Genomic DNA, 24,803 nt, shown 5'->3' on the forward strand with positions numbered 1-24,803 from the left:
AAAACCCGATTTTTTTTTTTCTTTTTTTAAGAAATGGAAAATTCATTATTTAAAAGAAGTAAAAACCACACCAAATTATTACCAATGTAATAAGGCAACTAGTGGTTCCTGAGTTCTCAGCAGAATAGAAAATCAAATGTATAAAGTTTTAGAAATTGAGTAATGTTTGATGGTATGCTTGTCTAGTGTTAGAAAATAGTAGAAACCTGTATAAAAAGTAAAATTGCATTTATTCATATTTTCGTAGAGTTAAAAATGTGCTAGTTTGTAGAAATAGCTGGCTACTTCAGCTGCAGCATATATTGATGCCCCATCTATTCCAAGCATTTACCTTATTGCCAGCATTTGTGTAGGTTACTATGAATAAACATAAATAGTGATTTGTACGTGTTGCCCTTCCACTGACACAGAGATATATTACCTTACTTTGGAAGTCTGTACACCCTTCTACTTTGCATAGATGGCTAAAGGAGATGCAAGGCACCCGTCTTTGGAGAGGCAATTTAGAGGAGAGAAAAAGGTCTTTGTGCAGTTTTACAGTGTAGTCTGGGTGTAAGTAGGGCAGAATTTGGTCCCAGAAGTTTTATTCTCTGCATTATGAGGCATCATGTTTCCTTTCCTAACAAAATAGAACAGAAAAGCCCTTTGTTTTTACTGTTAAACTTTTTCTTTTTGCAATAGACAAAAATAATTTTTTTAAACTATTGTATTTTCCCTTGCTTTTACCATCTCATCATTTGACCTCTACACCTCACGGTTTCTACACCCTTTTCTTTGCCCTGTTTTCATGAGGGGATGCTCCCAAAGAAGTGCTGCTTGACTCTTTATGCTAATCTTGCTTCTATTTCAGTTCATGTTGACTTGGAGAATATGCCTTGTAAATAGGAATACCAACTGGCATACTGAATATAATCCTCAGTTTCTAAGCATTGATTGTTTTCACAGCATCCTTAAAGGGTAAGCTGTCTCACTATCCAAATATCATGGCTGGGAAACTGAGGCTAACAAAGGCTGTATGATTTATGTGAAGCCACAGAGGGAATAAATGTTGGGTTTAGAATTCCTGGCTTCTGCTCCTGTGTTTGGACTCATGCCATCTCTCAAAGAAATCCTTGATTCCTCCTAATGCTGCATACCTTTCCTTGTCTGTTAAATGTAGCCATTCAAAAAGTATCTGGTACTCAATTCTCTCTGTCTGTCCTATTGAAACTAATGAATGCCTGCAGGCAGGCATAAGGTATCGTTACCTTTGACAGCCACTATGTTTTATGTTTTACATTGTGTTGGGCAGAATTTTTGGATACTAATTTGATATAATGAGATGCGCTTCTAATATCAACTGTAGTACGGGAAGGCCTTGCAGCCAACCTACTCTTTATTTAAAATTATTCCATTTCAGATGTCCTAATGAGTGCTGTGAGTTGTGTAATTCTTTCATAATTTTCCTCCGTTCCCAGAAGGGAACTAGAAGCTGGAGTTTTTTCTATTTTTGTTTTGGTCTATTTCAAATTAGGGTAAGCATAAGATAAAGATCCAGGGGAAGATTTTTGTGAAACAGTTGCTATTGTGAGAATGGCAGTTAAGAAAAAAACATTGTGGTCTAGAAATGTTAGTGTTAAGGCAATTCTCGATGCCTCTGCAGTTTGCCATTATCTTATAAATATCTTGACTCTGACTTTACAGTGCTGTTTATAGAATTTAATAAAGCAAATGTAATAATGCTGCTTGTGCTTTAATGCACAATCTCAATTGGGTTGACCAGAAGATAAATAGGAACAGGAATGATAGTGCGTTCCTACAGATTGTTTTTAATAAGCATGTTATTTAGTTGATCAGCCTGCTACTATAATGCCTCCTATCCTGCTCTACCAGACAAATTTATTAATGTCCCCCTCCCCATTTCTCAGAGAACATTGATTCCCCGAAGACATATCTCTATTAAACCTCTAGAAAGTCACAACTTCCAAATTAGATTAAGTAGCAGGAATGGTACTAGTAGAATCAAAGAAAATTGAGTGTGTTATTGAATTCATGCCACATTGTCTGAGGAAGAGATGGGAGTTATGTGTAGTGGTAACTTTTGTCTTTACTGTACTAACAAAGCTGTGGGCATTGCTGTCAAACCTAATTGTCTGCAGTGCATCAGGATAAAATGAATCTTTTATCTAACCTCGTACCTAGTGAGATTGTACAAGTGAGAAGTAGATTTCAGAAGGAAGCTTTACAATTGATCAAAATCATTTGCCATTATTGGCTGTACACAACTCAATCCTAAAAATCCTAGTGACAGAAATTTTAAAGAAGCACCTGCCTTTAGATTGGAAGCAGACTTGCTTGTCATGCTAACGGTTGCAAAATGCAGATATTAATTTTAAAGCTGCCAATTTTGCATTTTGATCTGACATATTAAAAAGCATATAATTAATGGTTGACATTAGTAATTAACATTAACTTTATGGTGCTTAATATGCCATCATTCATCCATCAAATAACTGGTATGCATAATGTCTTTGCATAAAGGCTTTAATTGCTCGAAATGATCCTTCAGTTCTCAGACTCTACAGTTTAAAGTAGCTGTAAATACTGTTTAAAAAGATGTGAATTTTTCATTTATTGTACGGAAACATTGTTTTTGTTTCTCCCTAGGAGCGTGCACGAACGTGTAAGCCAGGGACCTCAGCTGGGAAACGCAGCCCCAGATGCACAGCTTGCATTAGTGGCTAAAGAGCACCACCTTGCTGTCGCCAGTGCTCTCTGGAGAAATTTCTTTCCCCACTTGAAGAGCCAGAGAATGTCACAGACGCCGCCTTCCCCACAGCTTGCTGATACTGCTGCAGGTTAGCACTGACCCTGCCTGCGACCTGCTGGGTTTGGTGCTATTCTCTGGGTCACAAACTTTCAAGGAGTTTGTACTTTGGGATATTTCTCCTTCCATGTAGTAACTTAAGTGTGTATAAATGAAAAAAGAAGAATCTGTGCTAAATGTTTTGACAGAAGGAACTATTGTAGTGTTGAGTTCCTTAATAGGGTACAAACACATTGAGAATGCCAAAGGGGTTTGAAGCTACACAAACCTGACTTCTTTTTCACTACTAGTCACAAATTATAATCAACATGCAAGTGTTATACAATATAAATAAGGATACTGTTTTCCACTATATTCAGAATTTACTTGTTTTTGTAGATGTTTATTTGTATTGAACTGTTCATAATGGTTGAGATTCAAACTAAATTTTCTAAAATATTTTTCATTTGAAAGCAATTCTTAAAAGGTTGCTTACTTGACTGTTGCTTCTTGACAAATCCTTATGTTTGTGGTCATAAAACTATTAATGATTCATTCTAATTGTTTGTCATGCTTTGCACTGAAGGCTTTTAATCTTGAAGTACAACATTCCATATGTGTGTGAACTCCACATGCAACGAGTCAGCTTGGCAGTGAATAGAAAGATATCCCAGTTAGATCTTTCACATCAGTAGCTAACGTGGCATTCTGCAGTTACAATGAAATCTTGTATTCAGTTAACTAAAATTCAGAAGAGTGAAACATAAAATATTTTTTCCCATCATGATATGAATTAGATAAAGTTACAAGCTCAGGAGTACTGAGCTGGTAATAGAAAACCTAAAAGACCCTTCATTTGAAGCAGCTCTGTGGTAGTTAGGAGGCAGCATTAATGAAAGAGGCAGTGTGCAACAGTAGTGGTCTCACACTGCTGAAACATGTGTGAGAAACAGCAATACAAATCAAAGGAGAAGGTTGTTAATGTCAAAACTTTCATTCATTTCCTACAGTGACATAGATTTTTTTTCTATTTTATATTAGCACAGTGAAATAGCAAGAGCAGCAAGCTATTATAAACTCCTCTGAGAAGGAGGGGAGTGCAGTTGTGACCTGCTTTATAGAGATGTGTAAGGTAGCACTACAGAGACAGGCAAACCTTTCCCATGCTGTTTGAGCTTCTTGCCTTAAGGTTGCAGCCCAGAGGAGAGGGAGAGCAGCTGTCACAGCTCTCCTGCTCCCCCTGCCAGGCAAACAGCCCGGGCCTCACAGCTCTGCTCTGCCTCCCGTCTCTTCCCAGCCTCTCCTAAGGCTGATGCTGCAGAAACGAGGTGATAATCTGGAAGAAGGCTGGCACAAATTGTTTCCTCACCTAAGGCAGAATGGGGACTCTGTATGACCTTATTGTTTATTCTGAGGCACATAAGGAAATGGGAAGTCCTTCATGGCTAAAGGTAGTCTGTCCCTGTACTGTTAATTAAAACAACTTTATTGTTGTTTCTGAACAACAATAAAACTAGCCTTTTCTGTCTAATTTAAAGTCAGTTTGTCAATGCATGCAGGTTTATATTTATTTGAATTGGAGATTTTGGGAACTAATGAGCCCCTTTTTCATTGCCCTCCAAGGTCAGTTTTCCTGACTCATTTGATGTTTCTCATTTCCTGTAACCTAATAACTGCTCAGCATTTAAGATTACATCAAATTTCTGAGTTTTTATGCACTTGTCATTTGCAGTATTAATAAGGCATTATATTTTTATTCTGGTACTGTTGGATACAGAATCTACAGTGGAATTAACAGAAACAGCAAAAGGTTATGCTTCATTACCAAAATTCTGCACAAAGTACTGCCCCAGTTTCTAGATCTGCAGCAGTTTTATGGAGATCCTTGGCAAGAGTAATTTTTTTCTGTAGTGCTTTATTTATATGGTAACTTTTGATACATGAAAGCCTTCTAAAAATAGAGAGGTACCAGCTTTTACTGAGTGAATTCTTTGCAGATCCAGTTTTTCACTGTGAGAAGTGTGTAAAAACAACAAAACAAATAAATAAAACTCAACCCTGTAAAGCACAGTAATACTTAAGTGTACAGGGCAAGATATAGTGGATGGAGGTAAGAAAAGAAGTCAAGAAGATGAAAAAGCAGGTTTTAAGACATTGCAGAGGTGGTAAAACTATGCCTTCAGGATTTATAAACTGTGGTTTTGTGAATCTGTTTAAAATTGCATGTGTTAGGATCTATCTTTCCTCCTTTGCCACCCATGTGTCTTGATAATTTACAAACTGCTTGGGATAGAGACTACATTTTTAACGTGGATACAAACAATCACTGTAAGAACAGTTGCCCTGTTCTAATTGAGATTTCTGGTACTTCCAGACTGCACATTAGTAATTGTAATTAATTTTCAGTGCTCTTTGTGGAACAGAGATTTTACTGAAAAATTATTAAAATGGTGCCATGTTTTTCTCCCTTTAAAAACAGGTTTTACTCTCTTGGCTTTGGATATACCCAGCAAAGCCCTGTCAGATCTGCAGCCACAGCCTGTTCTGTCGATGATGCGGCTCTTTGGGTGGGATGACATGGTGTGGCCTCAGCTGGTGTCAAGATATCTAAGTCATCTAATTGAAAACAGGTGAAAAGTTGTGACTATTTGTTCTTCCATCACCTTTTCATCCTTCATTAGGTTTGAGGAAAATCTTGCTTCAGAATGTAATGTTTGATTAAAACAGTGCAGATTCTTTGCATCCTCTCAAAAGAGGATCAGTTAGTGCAGATTGCCCAAGACAATCCAGTAACATTTTTATATACCTGAGAAATTTTATTTTCACTAAGTAAGCCTCTGTGAACCTAAGATGGATGGGTGGTGGTTGTTTTTGTTGTGTGCTTTTTTTTTGCCTGCCATGCCCGCTTCTGAATCAGGTTTTGGAAGCAGGGGAGGTGAGAAATGAGAGAGAAAGAGGGAATATTTCTGTGTTGGACTGTATTTGAAAGTGAAAAATGTTGCACATTTTTAGGGTACGTAGTGTACTAAGGACAGTAACTGTAAATCAGGATATGGTAAAGATTATTTAAGTGTGATTGACAAAGATGAGGCTATGGCCTTCTTGCAGGGAGGTGTTAGAAAAGGTTGAATTTAGTTCCTTGTGTTTCAGTTTGGAACTTGGGAAAGGAGTGTTCAATCTTCTGCTAAATTTCTCCTTTATGTTTTTTAAAGAGTGAGTTTCATTCAAGGCTGCACATACCTAACATGTGCTGAATGAAATATGAGTTAGGCACATTAAATTCCTTTTATAATTTGAATTTTATAATTTTGAGTTTTGTTGCTCTTTGTGTGAGATGAAAAGAAAAAAATTTTGACTCCTGAACTTGAATTTTGGTATTATTTAGGTCTTAAGGTTAATTACCAATTCTCTTCACTCGAGTAGGTATTTGAAAGTAGTTATTTAAGTATTTGTCACCAATATTCATTAAGCACCTGACATATTGTTATCAATGCATACATAGATACATTGTTATCCTTGCTCAGCTTCCTTGTGAAATGACAGTGAGTACCTAAGGTAAGATATTTTTAGTAGAATATGGAGGTATCACTGTTGTCTTGAAAGGACTTTTGTAGCGTGATTCATGTGCTTACTTACCTTAGGCAGTTCTATAGCAAAAGTTATCAAAGTATCTAAGTGCTGTGGTCTTAAGACTTCATGGTTACTGTGCTCTGATAATTTTCCCATCAAATATTCTCAGTTAAAAAGTAAAAAGATTATTTTGTTTCCAATAGTGTTACACCGTGCAAGCTCTGGCAACATACACATGAGCTTTGGAATTTCTTCTGCAGTAGAGCCTAAACCTTCCTCTCCAGAGCCATGTTGTGTAGTGCATGATAGTGTTACAACCTGTCCAAACTAACTTTGAGCATGTGAATAAGCTCAGTGTTTTAAAAGGACCACCTGCCTTGCTTCCAGCAGGTAGTTATTGTTCCTTCTTCCCTTCTAAGGATTAGGAGCATATTCCTTTCCAGTTCTGGGAAGATGCCTAAGTGGCCCACCTACCAGCAAGCAAGAGAAACAAGCGTGAGACTACAACAGAAAGTGGTTTTATCAGCCTTTGGGACCAAGTAGACTAGCTGTGTACATCAAGATTACACCAGACTGAATTTCTTTACATGATACTGCAAGTAGCATTAAGTCCATAGGCAACCTATTTGTTCTCTTTTAGTGCTGGAATTCAGTGTTAATTTTTTTATTTTATTTGCTTTCAATTGGTCTCCTTACTTATTTTGTTAATAGTGCTTCAACAGGAATGTTCAGACAAAATATAACAACAGATATCACTGGTTTTAAGTAAGTGAAGCAGAAAAACCCCTCAACTTCATTAATGTTGTTTAGTGAGAAGTAGAATCCATTTTGGTTTCCATCTGGACCTTTGACATTCTGTTGTAAGCATGAGTAAAAAAATGAGTAGAAAATAGGTAGATTTACATGTACACATATCAAGAAAGAGTACAAGCATTTTTCATTAAAGCTGAAGTATCTAGGACTGACCAGGGAGGAAGTCTCTCAAATAAAAGGTGTAACTATTGTCAAGAAATAGCTCTGACCTGAAGCACACATGCACCTCATTTGATAGTAATTGGGAACAGAGTGCAGCACACACCTGCTGTCTTTTTGCAAGGAGTTTCTCCAGAATTAATCATGCAAGATTGATATGCTTGGAAAAAACAACTGCAGCAGCTACTCGTGGTGGTGAGGCAAATAAAACTTTGGGAATACAGAGCAGTAGAGCTACAGGGACTGTGCATTGAGTGATTCTGGTCTGGCACCTGACTGGTAGAATGGTAGCAAGTGTTTGAAAGTATATATAGCATGTTTATGTGGGAATGGATATACTTGTGTGTGTATACATACCTAAATGAATATGTCTGTAAGTGTACTGCCAAGTACAGCAGTTTCCTTTCTCATCTCCAAGGTGCCCTTTTATGTTTCCCTTTTGCATCTGTTTTGAGCATGGCATATCTTTATTTGCTAAAGGAGGCTTTCTCTTCTCCATCTTTGATGTAGTTAGAACTAAGCACACTTCAGAGTAGCATGGGGCACCTGGGCTGGCTTTATATGAAAGGCTGGAGCAGTGTGAGCAGTGTCAATATGAAGTTCCAAGCTGATTCAGATAAACTATTTTCACCATTGTACATTGTCAGTTTAGATAACAGTCAAATCATCCATTGTTACAGTAAGGCATTTCCCATTGTGTGGATTTTCATCCCTCTGTTTTTTTGTAGCCAAAACATATATACACGAGTATATGTCATCTACAGCCAAGTGACACACTCTGTCACCTTTCTGCCTGCTTTTATTAGATCTCTGTACCTTTTTTCTTTCTCTTCCACCTCCACAGTTCACTGTGTGAGGCTTTTTCTAGCATGGGCTATACATCCTATGAAGCTTTGACAGTGCGTTCGTGGTTTCGCTGCGTTTTGCAGATGTTCCTCGATCAACCAAGTGGCGCCTGGGCCAAGACAGATGCTGAGAGAACAGTTGGTAAGTGCTCACATTTCCCTCATGTTTGCAGTAACGGGGCTATATTGCAAAGCTGGCAAACATTTTCAGCTAATTACAAAATGTATTTTTGTTTGTATTCCTTTACTTTTACCTAATTACAAAATGTGTTTCTTTACACTGCTTGTGCTATTTATTGATAGTTTGCCTGCTCTGCATATGACAAATTTATCACAAACAAAGATAAAAGAGCTTGTTTCCTTGGAAGCAAAGAATAAAAACTTGCTCCCAAGGAGACAAGTTATTTTTCCCCCATGGAGAAACTGCTCCAAAAAAAAATGAAAATCTGAAGTAAATAGTCAGAAATCATGCTGTGAATGGCCTAAAAGGAAAAAAAAAAGGAGGGATGGGGGAATCTAGCTGCAATTAATTCTCCCATTTTTTTACACTGGATACTTTGCTTTCTTAGAGCAATACTTTATCCCTTCTTCTAAAACCAATGCAGTTCTAATTATCTGTAGAACTTGTCTTCCAGTCACTATTTCTCATACACATTTTGTGGATTTCAAAAAAAAAAAAATCACCTTAAGCCATACTTAAAACTCTGTATTTTCTTATAAATTATATCAGAAAAATAACTGGTTTGGAATTGTTTTATTTATCTGGAGAGATGCAGTTGGCTGCCAAATACTTGTGTTTTAGATATTTTAAAATAATGCTTCACTTCATTATTTTGGGACTAAATTAAATACTGTATACTGTATTTATTGATTGCTCTCTTGTAATAATCAGGAAAAGCCTACATGGAGCAGCTGACGGAAATGACAAGACTGATTTTTAAACTCTCAGAAGTAGAAAACATTCTTTTAAAGGCTAATGTTGGACAGTCAGTTTTCAAGCAAGACCCAAAAAATGCTCTTGTCCAGTTCATTAAGGTACTGTACATCTACCCCATGTTATTTTCATAAGACAATTTCAGTGAAAAGAGACTAAGTATCAGATTTAGTGTGCTAAAAAAGAAATTACTCACTAAAGTCTCATGAGAGACTGATTTATATTTATTTCAATGTTTGCATTTTCTCAGGCTATTGGTAGAACTTACAGTGGTCTTCAGACTCTCCCTGAGAAATCTGCCATGGTAGCAAAGACTCTGGAGTATCTGGGTGATGTGTTAAAGTACGTAAAACCCTATCTGAAGGCAAAAGGACCTCCAGAAGGTCTGCAGCTTACATACTGGATCATAGGTAATTATTTTACACCTCTTTTCTTCTAGGAAATAGTTTTAAAGAATCAGTAAAATAAACTTATGATACTTTTTTTCCCTCTATGCTATCCGCATTTTTTTTTCTCTATACTATTTAATATTCGAAAAAACAAAGTTACCAGTGCTACAGTTAGATTTTCTCTACATCCTGATGTCTAACCTCCTTGTGGTTTTTGTTTATGGTTTTTTTTTAATTACCCCTGCAAATCAGTATTTTCAAAAGTAAAATGCTTTTGTGTCTTTCATTACTGAAAACCACCTGTTTTACCTAAACAAACCCAGAAACAGTGACAAGAGCTGGTTTCTGGCTCTTTAGCTGTAGTGAGGATTGTTGTAAGTCATAGCAGTTCCTGAAGTTACAGCAATTTATACCCACAGTGGATCTGCTCTTCCCAGACAGGGTCATGAAATCTTTTTGTGTGAGGTCTCTTATTGTTTCCTTCCTCTGCCCACTCATTTTAAACAGAAGTGATGAACTCTGAGTTCTTCCTGTGGAACATAAAAGTAGGTGTACACCCTTCTGAAAGAATTCCAAGTTTTGAGCCATGTGGATTGAGAAAACGTGCAGCTTTGGTGTTAGGTATCCACTCTATGGGACATAGCCTGACTCACCAAAGAAAACACTGTAGTAGTCACTGATTTGAATGGGTTTTTTCAATCATTGTATAGTTATGGTAGAAGTGGAAGTGCAGCCAAGGAGTTGTAGAATTCAGCAAATTGCAGGCAGGTTTTGTTAGGGCCAGTGTGGAGGAGTAATGTGTTTAAAACTATGTTTTTAGGGAGTTTAGGAAAAGGTTTTTCACCAGATGGGGATTGGGCACTGGAAAAGTGCACTGGGGGGATCGACCCCAGGGAAGTGGTCACAGCTTGGACAATGCTCTCAGGCACATGGTGGGACCTTTGGTGGGTGTCCTGTGCAGGGCTGGGAGGTGGAGTTGGTGATGCTTGTGGATCCCTTTCATCTGAGGATATTCTGTGATAAGCAGTATGATTACAGGCTACATCCTATGTAGTGGAGTTATATTAGTGGCCAAGTAGGCTTAGGTATGTACTTCACTTCTTTTTTGGAACTCCTTCTTTGACAAGCACTCTGTACTTTACTAAAATGCAATTCTAGCATTTATTCATTAAACGTGGAACCACTAATAGGGTGCAAAAGAAGAATGCTTTAAAATGTGCCAGTCTGACCCACTTACTTTTAAAAACAGAGTAAACCTTATGTATCTTAAAACAGAGATAATGATTTGCATGCACACACAGTTTACATCATGATTCTAAGGAGCACAGGGAAAGCATGACCAAGATGCAGAAAGTGCACCAAATGTACTGGAATTAGAGTTTTAAAAAATACTCAATTTTTATATTGTGAGATCAGCATACTTTGATACACGGGATGTATATAAAATTAAACATTCTTAGATACCCAAATGTGGGTTGGAGCCTTAGAAAGTAATTTTAGATTGGTATTTTCCTTTTTTTAGTTTGGTATTGTCCTTTTTGTTCTTTGCTGTAGGAAACGACTAATCTTCAATCATGCTGTTGTGTGCAAGAAAATGTCCTTTTTATTTAAGAAAACATAAAGAAGGTTTAAAAGGAAAAAAAAAATCAAGTATATTTCAATCACTGCTTCACATTCTGTGGGCTTGTTAAATTATAAGGACAAAGCACAAAACTTAACAAATCTAAACACCTCCTGTCTGTAGTCAGATTGTGTCTTGTACTGTCCCATACATCACAGCAGTGATAATAGAAGGAGTACTTTGAGCTGGAATGACCATGTTTCTTTCAAAGCAGGAAGCTTAGACAACATTATTAGAAGTATTGTTAGGTGATCGTTCTCTTTCTCTATGATTGATCATTGTGTTTTCTTTCACTCCATAAGATTAATGTTGTTTTGCGTTGTTTTTAGAGATGATAATGAATGACTTTTATAGATTAATAATATCTTGTAACGGCCTACTTTTGATGTTCCATTATTTTCAAAGTCTTAAACATGTTTCCTCAGGATATTCCTGTATTTTCAACCCAGAAAACTTCTTCCTGCCTCTAATAATGTGTAAAGTTGAAAATGTCTACATAAGAATCTTGTTTTATTTAATGTGTTTTGAGTATTAACACTTCTGAGTAGGGAGTTAGTTTTTCAAGAAAAAATACACCTCACCTGCAATAAAGATGTTTTTCAAAGTTGGGGTATTTACACATCAACCTTTTTACTTTTTTTTTCTGAAAGTCAAAAGAACAATCAAAAACTGGCTGAAAGCTGAGCAAGTGATGCATTATTGTGCTGAAAACAAGAAAGATGTTCTCTGAGGCTCTCAGTTTGTGAACTGAGAGCCCACAAAAAACTAGCAAGACTTAATGGAGTTGGCTGCCCCTTGTTCTTCTTAATCTGCTGAAATGAAATGCAATTTGAAGGATATTTAATGTTTTGCTAACATTAAATTGCTGTGTGAGTAGTTGCTGATGTGGTGTTGCCCAGTGCTGTTAGACAAATATAAAGGGAAGGCCAAGGCAGCATTTCCCTGCAAGAAAGATGAATGCACACAGCAAGGTAAATGTTCAAGTGCACGTGTGCTGATTGCAGTAGGGTTATGGATCAAGTTTAATTAAGTTTTCTGCAGGGATCTTAGAGACTCATCCTATCTTTAGCATTGCTGTACTTTTCCTAAAACATCTTCACTTGCCTACAAACTTGTAACTGTATTGTGTTGAATCAATATAGTATTTTATTTTGAACTGTAAATGGACTTTTGAGTTGTTTTGACTGGGATTTTTTTGCAGGATGCCATGGAATGAGTACATAGGAGTGAGACAATTCAGTTGCTTTTGCTACTCTCAGATTATCTAATTTAACATAATTGCTTCTTAAGGCTTTAATTTTTTTACTAACTGTAAATTGGTTTGGGATTTTTTTGAACTTTTTTCAACAGGATGTCTGGTAAAGTTCTGTGCCCCAATACTGGCTACTTCCAAGGCACAGCAACTCTTGTTTCGCATTGTGGATTGCTTACTGCTGCCACACTCTGTGCTCCAGCAGGACAAGGAGCTGCCTGTGGCTTTGCTGTCTGCCATTCAGGAAAGCCTGCCTCTCTATCTCCAGGTAAATATCTCAGTTCTATTATCAGCACACAAATGAATCTTCAGGAAAATATTAATTTTGCAGAGAATTTTTTCTTTTTCCTTAGTCAGCAAGCATTGACTGAATTTACTGAAGCAGTAAGAGAAGTTTTTTCTTCTTATAGAAGTGAAAGGAAAATTGCCCCCCATTTGGCTTTCCTCATTGCAGGCAGCTGTGCTGTGGTACATTTTAGAGCTTCTGTTCTCATCACTGCATATGGAAAACATTTAGCCAACCTGCTGGTTACACTGGTCTCCAGTGTGACAGATTTCTCAAACAGTGCATCAAGTAATCATAATATGGAGTGAGAAAATTGTTAAGATGACAGAACAAATATTTTAAATCATCCTTGACTTGGCTAACTGTAGATAGTTATAAATGAGTTACCCCTTTTTTGTTGCTCTTGGGAACAAAAGAAAATCCTTGGTGTATCATGCCACTGGTTTGTCTTAATACTTGGAGAATATGTTTTGCTAAATCAGGTTCCTGCTGCTTTGGATTGCATGACTAAAGCCTTCTTCCCTGTTATTTGTCCTACTCCTCTCCCAGTTACCCTGTCACTCGTGAAACTCTGTAAGGCTTGTGGTGCTGTAGGAAGACACTAATTTCTGCTGGTGAGAAAGAGAAAAGACTATATTTTGAAAATAAATAAGTTGACATGTTTTCCTTGTAAATCTTTGTGTCTGTTTTGCTTACCATTTTCCCTTCTCAGTCTTCATTTTGACTGAAGTCTTAACTCACTACTTTGCAGGATTGCATTGTGAAACAATGCAGTGGTGACATTGTAAACATCACTGGAATTTATTAGTTTCAAAAGCAGCTCATTGTGATCAAAGGCATGTCATAGGGAAGTGAATATGGTTGTGCAATGCTCTGCACAGTGTTTTGCTTTATTGCTTTGTAGGTGTTTTCATAAGCTGTGTACATGTAGGGCCATCTGGACAATGGTATTAGCATGGACTGTGAGTGTCTGTTTGCTAATTTGGTATTTCTCTTGTAGAGCCAGTTTCTCTGGAGCCTGCAGAGACAGATGTAGCCTTCAGATGAAACCACTTGAGTTGAAGTCTTGAGTGTTGTGTACCCTTGTTTCCTGTTTTATTTGCCAGTTTCTGACTTCCAGACCTCTCTTTTGTACTCTTCATCAGTCTGCTGCATTGTCCATGTGCTTTCCAGCTATGCTAGATGATCTTGTGTGACAAAATATTTTAGACAAACACTGCTTCTAGAAAACAAGTAATTGGAAAAGTGAGAAAATTACAATTTCGAATCAACTCAAAACAAAATATTTCAAGATCAGTTTAAAAGCAACAACAAAAAAAACTCTTCTGAGATCATTTGAGATTGAATGGATTCTCGGCACTCTCAGACATCTGAAGTTATTTTTTCACAGTTGGGTTAAAGTTGCATTCATTCCCTTTCACCCCAATACACATTCTCATTTAATTTGCTTTAATGATTCTGTGAATAGCAATTTGTGACTTGAGCCAAATAGTAACTAGCCTCACAAAGCAAACAAAACCCAGAAACCCAAATGGGTGTATCAGAAAGTGATAAAACAGTGTATGTGGAAGGGAAGATGGAGAAACAGAATTCTTTGGGAATAACCTCACCTTGACTTAACTAAACTGCAGGTGAAATGTGTGATGAGGCCACTCTTGGGGAGCTGCCCTGTGCCTGGTGCTCATTTGTGGGGGTAGAGCACTGCTATTTTAGGGCAGGAGCCTTAATTCACCCTAATGTTAGACAAGCATTGTTCTGTAGATCTGTCCCTGTTCATACTCCAGCTTACAACTTAATCCTTTCACAGTTATGTGAAAATAAAGAAACAGGAATTTGGAGACCATGCAAAGCATTCTCTTATACATGTGAGTTCTTTATTCATAGTCAAAGTATAAAAGCCCTTGAGTGGAATTTCTCCTCAGCAGCCTTTCCTTTTTAATTTTTGTTTCTTTAGTCTTCTGAAAAGTTCCAGGCTCCATTTTTTTTCTTCAGTTCCTACAGTGTAGGCTTTTCCTGCTTTGCTCAAAAAACCTGCTTCAGATCTCAGAAAACATTTTAGTTTTGCTAGCAATGACCTGAAAAAAAATCCCTCTTTCCCGAGTATTTAACAGCTAATCTTAATCTGGTTTACTTGATCCATTTATTGGGTTTTAAAGGGTTTTGAGGTCAGTCCTACTAGCAGTTTATTTTACATATCCACTGATGCAACAATTTTATGAAATTCCATAGAATTCCTGAATATTTTAATCTTTTAGGACAGCATACAGAGCTCCTTCTCTCCACACTGTGTAGTTTATTACTACACAATTCATCAGAAAACCAATGGCTGTATTTCACCCTCCTTCACCACCCCAAACCTACAAATTTATTTGCTTCATTTTACACAAGCACACATAATTGTCAAAGGCACTAATTAAGACTGGATGTTGCATTTCTCTCTCATCAGTTCAGACTGACTGTGTTTACTTGTTATGTTTGTGCTTATATAGAACTTTGGGCTATATCCCTGTCTTTTGACAGATTTTGGGCAGCTGGTCTGGTCTCTACTGTACAGGGAGCTTATCAAGATTTTGTTTTCAAACTCAGTCACTGATACTGCCTTGCTAAAACAGCTTAGCTCTAGCAACTTTTAAGCTATTTTTTGGTTTATCTTGCCTAAAGGGTTACTGTCTGGATACTATTTCTTTCACTGCACATGTGTTTTGGTAATACTTGATGACCTAAGAAAGATTTTTATTGAGATATGAAAATTGCCCTCAGATTTGTTTGAATTACTGACTTTGGAAAGTAAAGCACAAAGAATGTGAATGAGCAGCCATTTTACGATTGTATGGGACTGTTCCTAATTATCAAATAGTGAGGTATGTAAAATTTAACTGTAGTTATTTCACTACTGCAAAAAGAAGTTGGGTTGATTTGTGTGGTAGTGGATTGGTAACATCTATCATAGAAAGTTTCTGACCGATACTGCTCTTGATGGATTTCTTGGAGAATGATTTGGAAGAATTTTAGTAAATGTTTACCAGTAATATGGGAAAAGACTGAAGCAGTGCAAGAAACTTGTTTTGGAGAAGAAATATTAGTTTAAATCCATCTTGCAGAATACAGTGTGGGTGCATGGAATAAGCACTGTATACATAATGACAGGGAAGGTAAGATTTATCAGTATTAATCCAGTATTAGTCCAAGTACAGAAGATTTGTTGATTTCTGTCTAAATACTGAGAATGGCAAAAGTGATTCATTCTAGTAGTGCTTGGCCCATGCACTTCCCAGTGATTTTAATGGCTCTGTGCAGGCTCAGCATTTGTCGGAGATCAGACCTTGAAAGCCCTCCCATGAGCCACATCTGTGGTCTGATGTTTGAGCAAGCTTATTAGTACATTTTGTGAATTATAATATGTGTTTAATAGGAATTGTACAACATTAATTGGTGGACAGCAGATTTATTCCAGCAGCAGGACTTGCAGTGTAAGTCATCATTAGGTAGCTTGGCATTTCTGCAGTGAATAGTTCCAGTAATCCACACTAATCGGTTCTTTGCTCTCCACAGGTGATTTACAGATACACAGATAAATCAGAAGAGGCAGCTCTGGCCACAAAAGGTTCCTGCAGTGAACACACACAGGAATCCATTGCCTTTCTGCTAAAATGAGGAGCAGATGATGTCATGCTTCTCTGCTCCCCTTAAAATGTCCTTTTTTTTAAATCTTAACCTCAGAAGATGGCTGAAGAGCATAGTTAAAGAAAAGAAAGCAACTCTATCAACCCTTTAAAGTCCATCTGCTTTGTAGGGATTGTCCTGGGGCTCTGATGTGATTGATTTCAAATCTCTGGTCCAGAACTGCAGTCCAGTTGCATGTGTGTTTCTTTTTTCTCTCATTTGAACAGCAGCTTCCTTTATCTCACTTAATTACTGGTGGGATTTAAAAGAAGAAATTTCTGTGTGATTATCTTGCAATCAGATCCTTGGCCAGTACTGCCTAGGGTGTTTTGCCATTGTAGCTGGAGATTTGCACCTACTGTGCAGTGCTGGTAACTCATGCCTTGTGCCTCTTGGGATATGGTGTTGTCAGACCTTGTGCAGCTCTGTTGCTCTCTGCACTTTGTAAGGAAAAGGAAGAGTCCAAAATAAAGAACACAGTGCTGACCTAAAGTCAGTAGGCCTTTTTGTCCAAGAGAGAAATCCATGTTCTTTTCTAACTTTTGGGATGCAGATTCCAAATCAATTTATTTCAACCCAAAAAATGAAAATGCTTTTCTGAAGGATCGGGCTAGGTTTGTTGGTTCACTTTGAAATTAAATTATTAGACCTGCAAAAAATTAGTCAGCATTCCATCTGAATTCTAATATTCTCTTTTTATTGCAACCATTTAATAAGTCTAGAATCATTATTAAAAACAGTAACTCTTACTAGTTAATAACTGATGTCTTCTTGATACTGTGTATCATTTGTTGATCCTCAGTTCTGTCTCATTTTAGCAATTGTCATTGTTAGTTCTTCAGAGGTGCTGCCCCCTTCATGTATTCCTGCAGGTATCCTCTCTAAGGTTGTGAAGTTCTTTATGTCCCTTTTATCCAATAAGTTAATACACTTTGTCATAGATGTCTGGGTTCTTTTAGTGTAAAAAACAGTCTAGAGTCTTAAGAGCGCCAGTTCCAATATTTGGATTAATGAGTACATTCTGTCTTTCTGTATGAGCTTTACTGCAGAAAGCACAGGCAACTCTTCTTTATGCCTGCTGCAATATCTTACTGAAAACATCAGACACTCAAGTTTATACACTAAATAGTCTGTCATCTTTAACAGTCTCTAAGTCTGCTACTTGCCAAGAAGTATCACTTGACTTCTTTTTTTAAGAATTCTGATACAGCAGCAGCAGCTTTTTTCTACAATAATTTACTCTGTGTACACAAAAGGAGTAGAAAATCTGAAGTTTTACTCAAAGCCTCAGTTCAGAAAGTGTGGTTTTTTGTCACTGAGATTTGCCAGAATTATCAAGGAACCCCAAAAGTATGTGAGGTAAAACCCTTAAGCCAAATCTGCATTCAAGAGAGCCACCAGGTCTTCAGACATCTCATTTCTTGAAATCTCATGTTTCCTGTATTTGTTTACTGTGGAACCAAAAGTGGGAACTCAGCATTTCAAGACCCTCAGCAAGACCCTCAGTCTGCTTTTTTTTTTTTTTTTCCTTCCTGAATGTTTTGTCATGTTCATACAGACAGGTATAGATGAAAATGTTTTTGGGGAGTCAAGAAATGGGTTTTTTTGAATTTAATACAAAAAGCAACAGAAATACACCTTTTCCATAGCTGGGGAACAAAAACAGCTTGACTTGATCTGTTCATTCCTATATCAGGGGCATTAGTTTACCTCAGCAACCATAAATATTCAGACAGATACTCTTCCTACCAAAACCAGAGTCTGGATTGCAATGCTAATGGAAATTTGAAGTACTGTTGAAATTGCTGTCTAGGGAGCTCTGTGCTTGACCTTGTTTTACACAATTATTCTTGTTGGACAAAACTATTGTGAAAACTGAGTTCTCAAGAGGCTTCTGTTTGTGCTGCTGACTGTGACCCTTGAGATAGGAGATCGCTGGACCTTTTTATTTTTTTCTTAGTGATTTGTTCTTGCTCTCAGTAATCAGAGGAGGGGGAAGGAAACAAGATCTTAACTTTCTCTTATGGGAACCCATTCCAGTAAGAATACTCTTTTTTTCAGAGATGGAGCATATATATGTTCTAAAACTACAGGTAGAGTTCAGATAAGCACTTTCTGGGCAAGTACTTTCATTATAGATTTTTCTCTGGATCAATATAGCTTATATTGGATAAATCACAGCAGTTTTAGCCTTATCTTAAACAGAGTTTAAAACCTCCTCTAAATCCCATATAAATGGTGCTTAATTTACCCTAATTTGTTCATACTATGAGCAAATCTTTTCTTGTTGGAGCTCAATTCTAAGTGCTCATTTTTCTTCTGTAGCATTTATACAAAAATTTCACACAATCCTTTACAAGCAGATGAGGTTTTTATTCTTCCTGTCCCATCTTAAATCTTACCTGATTAACATACTTTGTTAGACCATGCACAGGATGGAAAACAGAAATGAGAAGCTTTTGGGTGCAGAAGTGCCACAGTTTTATTTTGAATTTGAAGGGGAGCTTGCATGTCCCAAAGCTTATCTTCCAATATATTAGTCTAGTGAAAGATTTTTCTCTGCTTTGCAAGCCTGGCCTGCTTCTGTCTTCATTTGCAGATCATCATGTCTGCAGCAAATCAGCGATGCTTATTTGTCTGGCATAGTACTGTGTGCAGCAGTTTACACAGCATGTAGTGAGTGTTTACCATACAGTTGTTAAAGATTTATTCAACTGTATTGCTAAAAATTTATTTAATTCCTCACTTTCTAAAATTTTCTTCCACAGGGCCTGTCCTTCATATGTTGTCAGTCCCAAACCCAGGGTGCCTATTTAAACCAACTCCTTGGGAGCATCATTCGCCATTACTTTGGACGATTCCTGCCTTCGTCCCCGGCCGTGCCCGGTGCTGGGCAGCATCCCCTGCTCGCTGCCTTGGGCAGCTCCATCAGCGCCCCCCAGCTGCTCCGCCTCCGCAGGACCACCCTGCAGGTCCTCAGGTGAGGAGCAGTGGGTGTAAATCATCACTCTCTCAGGCCTCAGATTCACATTTCACAAACAGCTCATGAGCTCAGGCCTCTGCTTTCCTCTCAGCTGATGGTGCGGCTCTTGGAAGAGCCTGGGAGTTGCTGGGCAGGGAGCAAAGGAAGAAGAGTGTTTATATATCAGAAGAGCAAAATCAGAAAGATTTATGAGAGATTAATTAAGGATAAAAGTCCTAGACCACAACAAAAAATATTGCAGGAGGTCACGTGAAATGCAAATCCTTTTCTAATTATGCTCCAATGGACATCATCACACGTGTGTCTCAAGCTGCATTTAGGGGTACAGAGTTGTAGTGCTGAGAGCTGCCAGTTAGCTGTGCATGGGAGACCTTGTTGCTCTCTAAGTGTCAGGGCATGCACAGGTGTGCCAGCTGCCCAGGGGACATGGAAAACTGGGAAGAGGAAGACAGAGAGGCAGGAGACAGTGATTGTTCACTGCGCTGTCACCACTCGCATGATGTGAACAGCTGCTACAAATCTCTGTTCCTGCTGCTGAGAGGCTGACACTTGGTTTTATGTACTGCAGAGTAGTGAACAATCTGTACTTTTTTTCTGTGTTGGGAAAGGATTTAAACCCCCTCAAATACAGGCCTATATCCATGGTAATTGGATCTTTATTTGTTGAAGAGTGGGTATACATGTTGATCAGAAAAATAATGTCAGTGCTAATCTTGGGTAAATATGAGAGGAAATCCTGTAAGTAAAGTTTGTATTATCACCTATTAAGGGAGTCAATTAAGATTTCACGATCTTAGTTCTGACATGTTTTTGGATACCCAAACTTTGTCATCTTATTAAAGTTATTTTTGAATGTGTGCATGCATGTGTGAACATGGGGATTAAGAGTGGAAAGTTCTGAAGGTGTAATGGCACTTGGGGATCTTTAAGATGTGAAACATTCCTTAGTGATCTGGGAAGAATGTGTTAGAACTGAGCAGCACTCTGGTTTGCAAAGTGCTGGGTGGTCATGAGGCAGTCATGGGGTCTGTACACAAATAGGTCCAGTTTGTTCACCACTTTGCCATATGAAAGCAATGAATGTATTGCTGCTGCAGAGGGGAAGGGAAACTCCATCAGGATTGTATTACCCAGCTCACAGAGCTGTTGTAGTGGAAGAATACACACAAAAAAAAACCTGTGGGAAATTCTCAGAGTAATTAATGAGACAGAAGATTTCAGAGTTGCTAATATTAAAGTTAGACCACATGATACAAGAACTGTGAGTGTCACAGCTTTCATTGGCCAAGTCACACCAGTGCTCTGAAGCAGTGCAATGAAGTACACAGAGCTCTGAAAGTCACATTTCATTTGAAAGTTGTAGAAACACTCTTTACTGAGCTTTTAATAAGGATTCTGGTTTTTATCTGATGCATTGTTCAGCCAACATATGTGCCTTGTTTGATAGGTAACAGTACCTAATATTAAATATCTTAAAATGGTTTTTTGAAGGTTCTGGGAGTGCTCTTGCTGACTGATGAATAAATGCTGTGTTCTCTTTCACCTGCAAAACCTGTTGTCTTCAGATTCCATTAATTGTGGTGCCAAACCAACAGTAGTTCATATTCTTGTATTCTTTTGTGGAAAATGAACAAATCAATGTGTTAAAATTGGAACACTCCATGTGTGTGATGTTAAAATTTGCTCTTGTTGCAGATTGACAGGTCACCTTTTATCCTTGTGCCAGATTTTATACTGGAGATGTTTGTGTTAATTCTGACAGAACAAAATCAGTCACTGGCTGTCCTGTTACAACATACTGTTTATAAAAATCAAATAACAGTCCCAGTGTAACAGCAGAGCTGTTACCACAAGTATGCTTGTGAGTTTGCAAAAGCACATAAAGCTAAATAATGTAATTAAATAACAGATGTATTATGCATGTTGATTTAGGATTTTAGAATCTTCATTCCTTCATGAATTCAATTATATTATGAAGCTACCTTTGTATTTAGCTTTTAATAGTCACACATGGGTTTTAAACTGTAATTATGATGGCTCTTATTTCTCACTCCTCTCTGAACAGAAGAGTCAGAAGATATCACTGTTCTCTGACAAACTGGGAGTCATTGCTACGACTAAGATAAATAGAAGCCATTATTTAAGCCTAGATAAAGATAGAAATCTATGTAATAGGCCTCCTGCTGAAATATCACAGTTATTTTAAGGTATATGGTGCTTGCATTACATGGAAAAAAAACCCAAATCATAGACTTTGTTCTGGCTTGCTTTGTCTTCCCAGGGAAAACTACCTGCAGTTCAAAGGGCATGCTCCACCTCCTCGCTTGGCCTCTGTTCTTGCTTTCATTCTTGAAGTACTTCAGAGAACCCAGAGCACTGAACTGTGTGACACAGACTTGGTTCTCCCAGCTGTGTTGAAGTGCTTGGTGCTGGTTAATGAGCTGCAAGGTGAGCTGTTTGTTTGCTTTAAGTACATCTCTCCATGCCTGCAAGATTTCTGCACTGCTGAGCATCCTTCATCCCGGTATTTAAGACTCTCAGATGAGGTGAATAAAACAATCTGGCCAGATAAACTGGATGAGGCTTTTTTTTTCATTAACTGGTCTGGGACTTCTGCCTCTCAGGCAGAGAAATCCTGCCTCATTTAACTCTCTAATGAACTAATCAGCTTCTCAGGAATCTGAAGGCATTTCCTTTTTTCCCTATCCTTCCCATATAATCTCCTCCATTAGCAATTGTGGAACTTTTCTTCCACCTAAAGTTTTGAGACCAAATAAGACTAGAGTCATGTTCTCCCCTAGAGGTATTATAAATGGATTAAAAGTAACATGTTGCTCCATGAAGTTATCTTTGAGTCTTCTTTCTTCTTTTAGCATGCTTTGTTTTGTAGCAAGAACATCTTTATTTTTAGGTACTTACAGAATGAAGCACTCTTTTCACCCCACCATTGTATAATGAATGTACCTGAGCTCAAAATTTCCATTTCTTGCTGCTGGAGAGGCGTTAAGCAAAATTTGGATTCACCTCTGATTTCTCCTGGGAATTTTCTCTGATAAAGTACTGTTTGATTCTGGTCTGTAATAGTTTCAGGGACAAGATGTGCTTAGGAAATTGACTCAGCCATCACCAATTTTCTTCCCCCTTTTGCCATCACAGCCATATCTGCTAAAAGCTGAGCACTCACCTTGCAGTGAGCTAGAAGTCCTGGGCTGATGTAGCCACCAGCTCCCTGCCTGCCTGGACAGGGCTCTGCCACTCCCTTCCAGAAAAGTCCTTGCAGCCCAGTTCCACCTTTATAAAGGAAGAGCTGCATCTTGCAACTTGGGTGTTTATTTGGAAACAATTATTGAGAAAATAGTGGGAGAGGTTGTTGGGGTTTTTAGGGTTTTTTTCCCTTAAAAAAAGAGTTAGGGTGCATTTCAGAACAATCTGCACCACTGAAATTACAGAGTAGATCCACACAGCTTTGAGCAGAATATAATGCTGTGACTACCTATCTTTTGAATCAAATAGGAGTGTTTAAAGAATATAAACAGAACTTAGATTTAAATAAAACCTCTATTTCCTCTAAATGTATATCTCTTGGCTTTAACTTAAAAAAACCATAGTGTATTTAAAAATCTGTTTAAAGGATAATGGTGGTGAAAATAAGATTTTTGCATAAACCCGTGACTCATTCTGTTCTTTATAGCCAATCTAACTAAGTGCTCTCACAATCATTTCACTTGCATCAAAGAAATATTAAACCTTTTTTTTTCTCATTTAAAATGTTTTGTCTTCATGAAAGACATCCTCCAGATGGCCAGTTCAAGAGCTCTGTGTGAATCCTGTGATTTTTCTTTTGCAGTTAAAAAAATATCTACAGACATTGTACAGTACATGGTAGAAGGCTGCCAAGCAGGGTCAGGAGGAGAACATGCCACCCAGCTGACTTCTGTATTTAGGTAACCAGAAAATATGCCAACTGGCAACAAAGCTGCTGCAAGCAAATTGACAGCAAACATGTTTTCTTAAAATAACTAATTATCCTAACATGCTGCATTGTTGCTTGTTTATGGTATTTTAGTAATGGTACTTTTGGCACTGGATTTGAGCACAGCTTTGCCAAAAAGCCAGAGCAGAAAAAGAGAAGTGAGAGGCATACCTGCTTCCTCATGGATGAGGTACTATTTTGAGAGGCATATAGTTTTTCCTGCAATGGGAAAAACTCCTCAGGAATGCTGATGGTGCTGTGAAAGATGTGTGTTCTGAATTTGAAGTGCAGCTAAAGTTCACATAACAAGCTTAACTAATTTTTTATTAGATTTTGTGACAATAACAGATTATTATAATGTAAATTATCCTTATTTCATAGCTGTACAAAATGAATCCTGTGTCTTGCATGGATACAGTAGCAGAGCTGCATGGCCTGGCACTCACAGACATTCTGCAAACCTTAAGCACTGCTGCTGTATCGGGCTAGGTCTAGGTGAAAGCCTTGAGAGAGACTCACTGAAAAAAGAATTGGTGTTTGTGGGAATGCCAGTCTATATCTGATACATCAATTTCATGGGATGTGTCATCCCTAGGGTGCTAATTTTGATTTGAATGTAATCTGTGAGCCTTGAAGTCCTCAGGTCCTCAGGATGGCAAATGGATGTGCTTCCATCTAATGATCTGCCCTATTTAAGATCCAGAGGAGCTTTATAAGAAATGCCAACATTGTTTCTGCAAATTTGAATCTAAAACTCTTGTTTTGCTAGTCTTTTTATTACAATTATTATTTATTAAATAAGAAATGTATGGTTTAGTTTTGCATTCACACACATGCCTTAGGAATTCACACATGCATGCACACACACACTGCCTTAGGAACAAGGCAGTCCTGGTGAAACAGCAGCAGAATCTGCCAAATTACTTGAAAATAAATGTGTGGAATTTTTAGCATTAGGCTTCAAAACCATCCTTTGTTTAGAGAAAGTATTCCAGGTAGAGTATTCCAGTGTAACAAAGTGAAAATTGCTATGCAGCCAGATTGTTTGTTCTGATTAGGCTGTACAGTTGTTGTTGGCATGTTCTCTGCATCTCTTTTGACCCTGCATTAAATGCCCCTGTGTACCCCAGGCAGTTCATCCAGGACTACACTGCTGTCTATGATCACCGGGTTCTCAGCATACTGGAGACAGTGGCAGTCTTGGATCAGACTTTAGTTACCAGCCTGATTCCCACAATCACACAGTCTCTGAAGGATTCTGAGCGCAAACAAGGCCTTGGAAGAAATGCTGCACAGAGGTTTGGTTTTCATTTAATACTATTTTTGACAATGACTAGTAGAGGTTCATTCTGTTGAAAGAAAGCAGTCGTAAGACAGCAGCACAGACACCCAAAAATGAGTTATTTTTAAGTGTTTTCAGCCAGAAATCTCCCTTAACTCAAGCCTGTCATGGTTTAAAGCCATCTATATTTGCTAAATATTTCCAGAGATGTTTTGATACTAGGGTCCACAGACCAGAGCAGAATTTTT

At 37.9% G+C, this 24,803-nt stretch overlaps 1 protein-coding gene across 1 annotated transcript in view; it reads left to right on the forward strand.

Moving 5' to 3' along the window:
- The window catches only part of MMS22L (MMS22 like, DNA repair protein), an 88,509-nt gene that overhangs the window by 60,525 nt on the left and 3,181 nt on the right, over positions 1–24,803 (forward strand). Inside the window, exons 15-24 of the mRNA XM_058020560.1 lie at positions 2,647–2,837; positions 5,265–5,415; positions 8,172–8,314; positions 9,065–9,207; positions 9,357–9,516; positions 12,467–12,636; positions 19,086–19,297; positions 21,582–21,748; positions 23,148–23,244; positions 24,404–24,571. Of these exons, the coding sequence (XP_057876543.1) occupies positions 2,647–2,837; positions 5,265–5,415; positions 8,172–8,314; positions 9,065–9,207; positions 9,357–9,516; positions 12,467–12,636; positions 19,086–19,297; positions 21,582–21,748; positions 23,148–23,244; positions 24,404–24,571 (1,602 nt within the window). The remainder of the gene's footprint in view (positions 1–2,646; positions 2,838–5,264; positions 5,416–8,171; positions 8,315–9,064; positions 9,208–9,356; positions 9,517–12,466; positions 12,637–19,085; positions 19,298–21,581; positions 21,749–23,147; positions 23,245–24,403; positions 24,572–24,803) is intronic.

Source organism: Melospiza georgiana, chromosome 3 (genome assembly GCF_028018845.1).
Source record: "Melospiza georgiana isolate bMelGeo1 chromosome 3, bMelGeo1.pri, whole genome shotgun sequence".
NCBI lineage: Eukaryota > Metazoa > Chordata > Aves > Passeriformes > Passerellidae > Melospiza > Melospiza georgiana.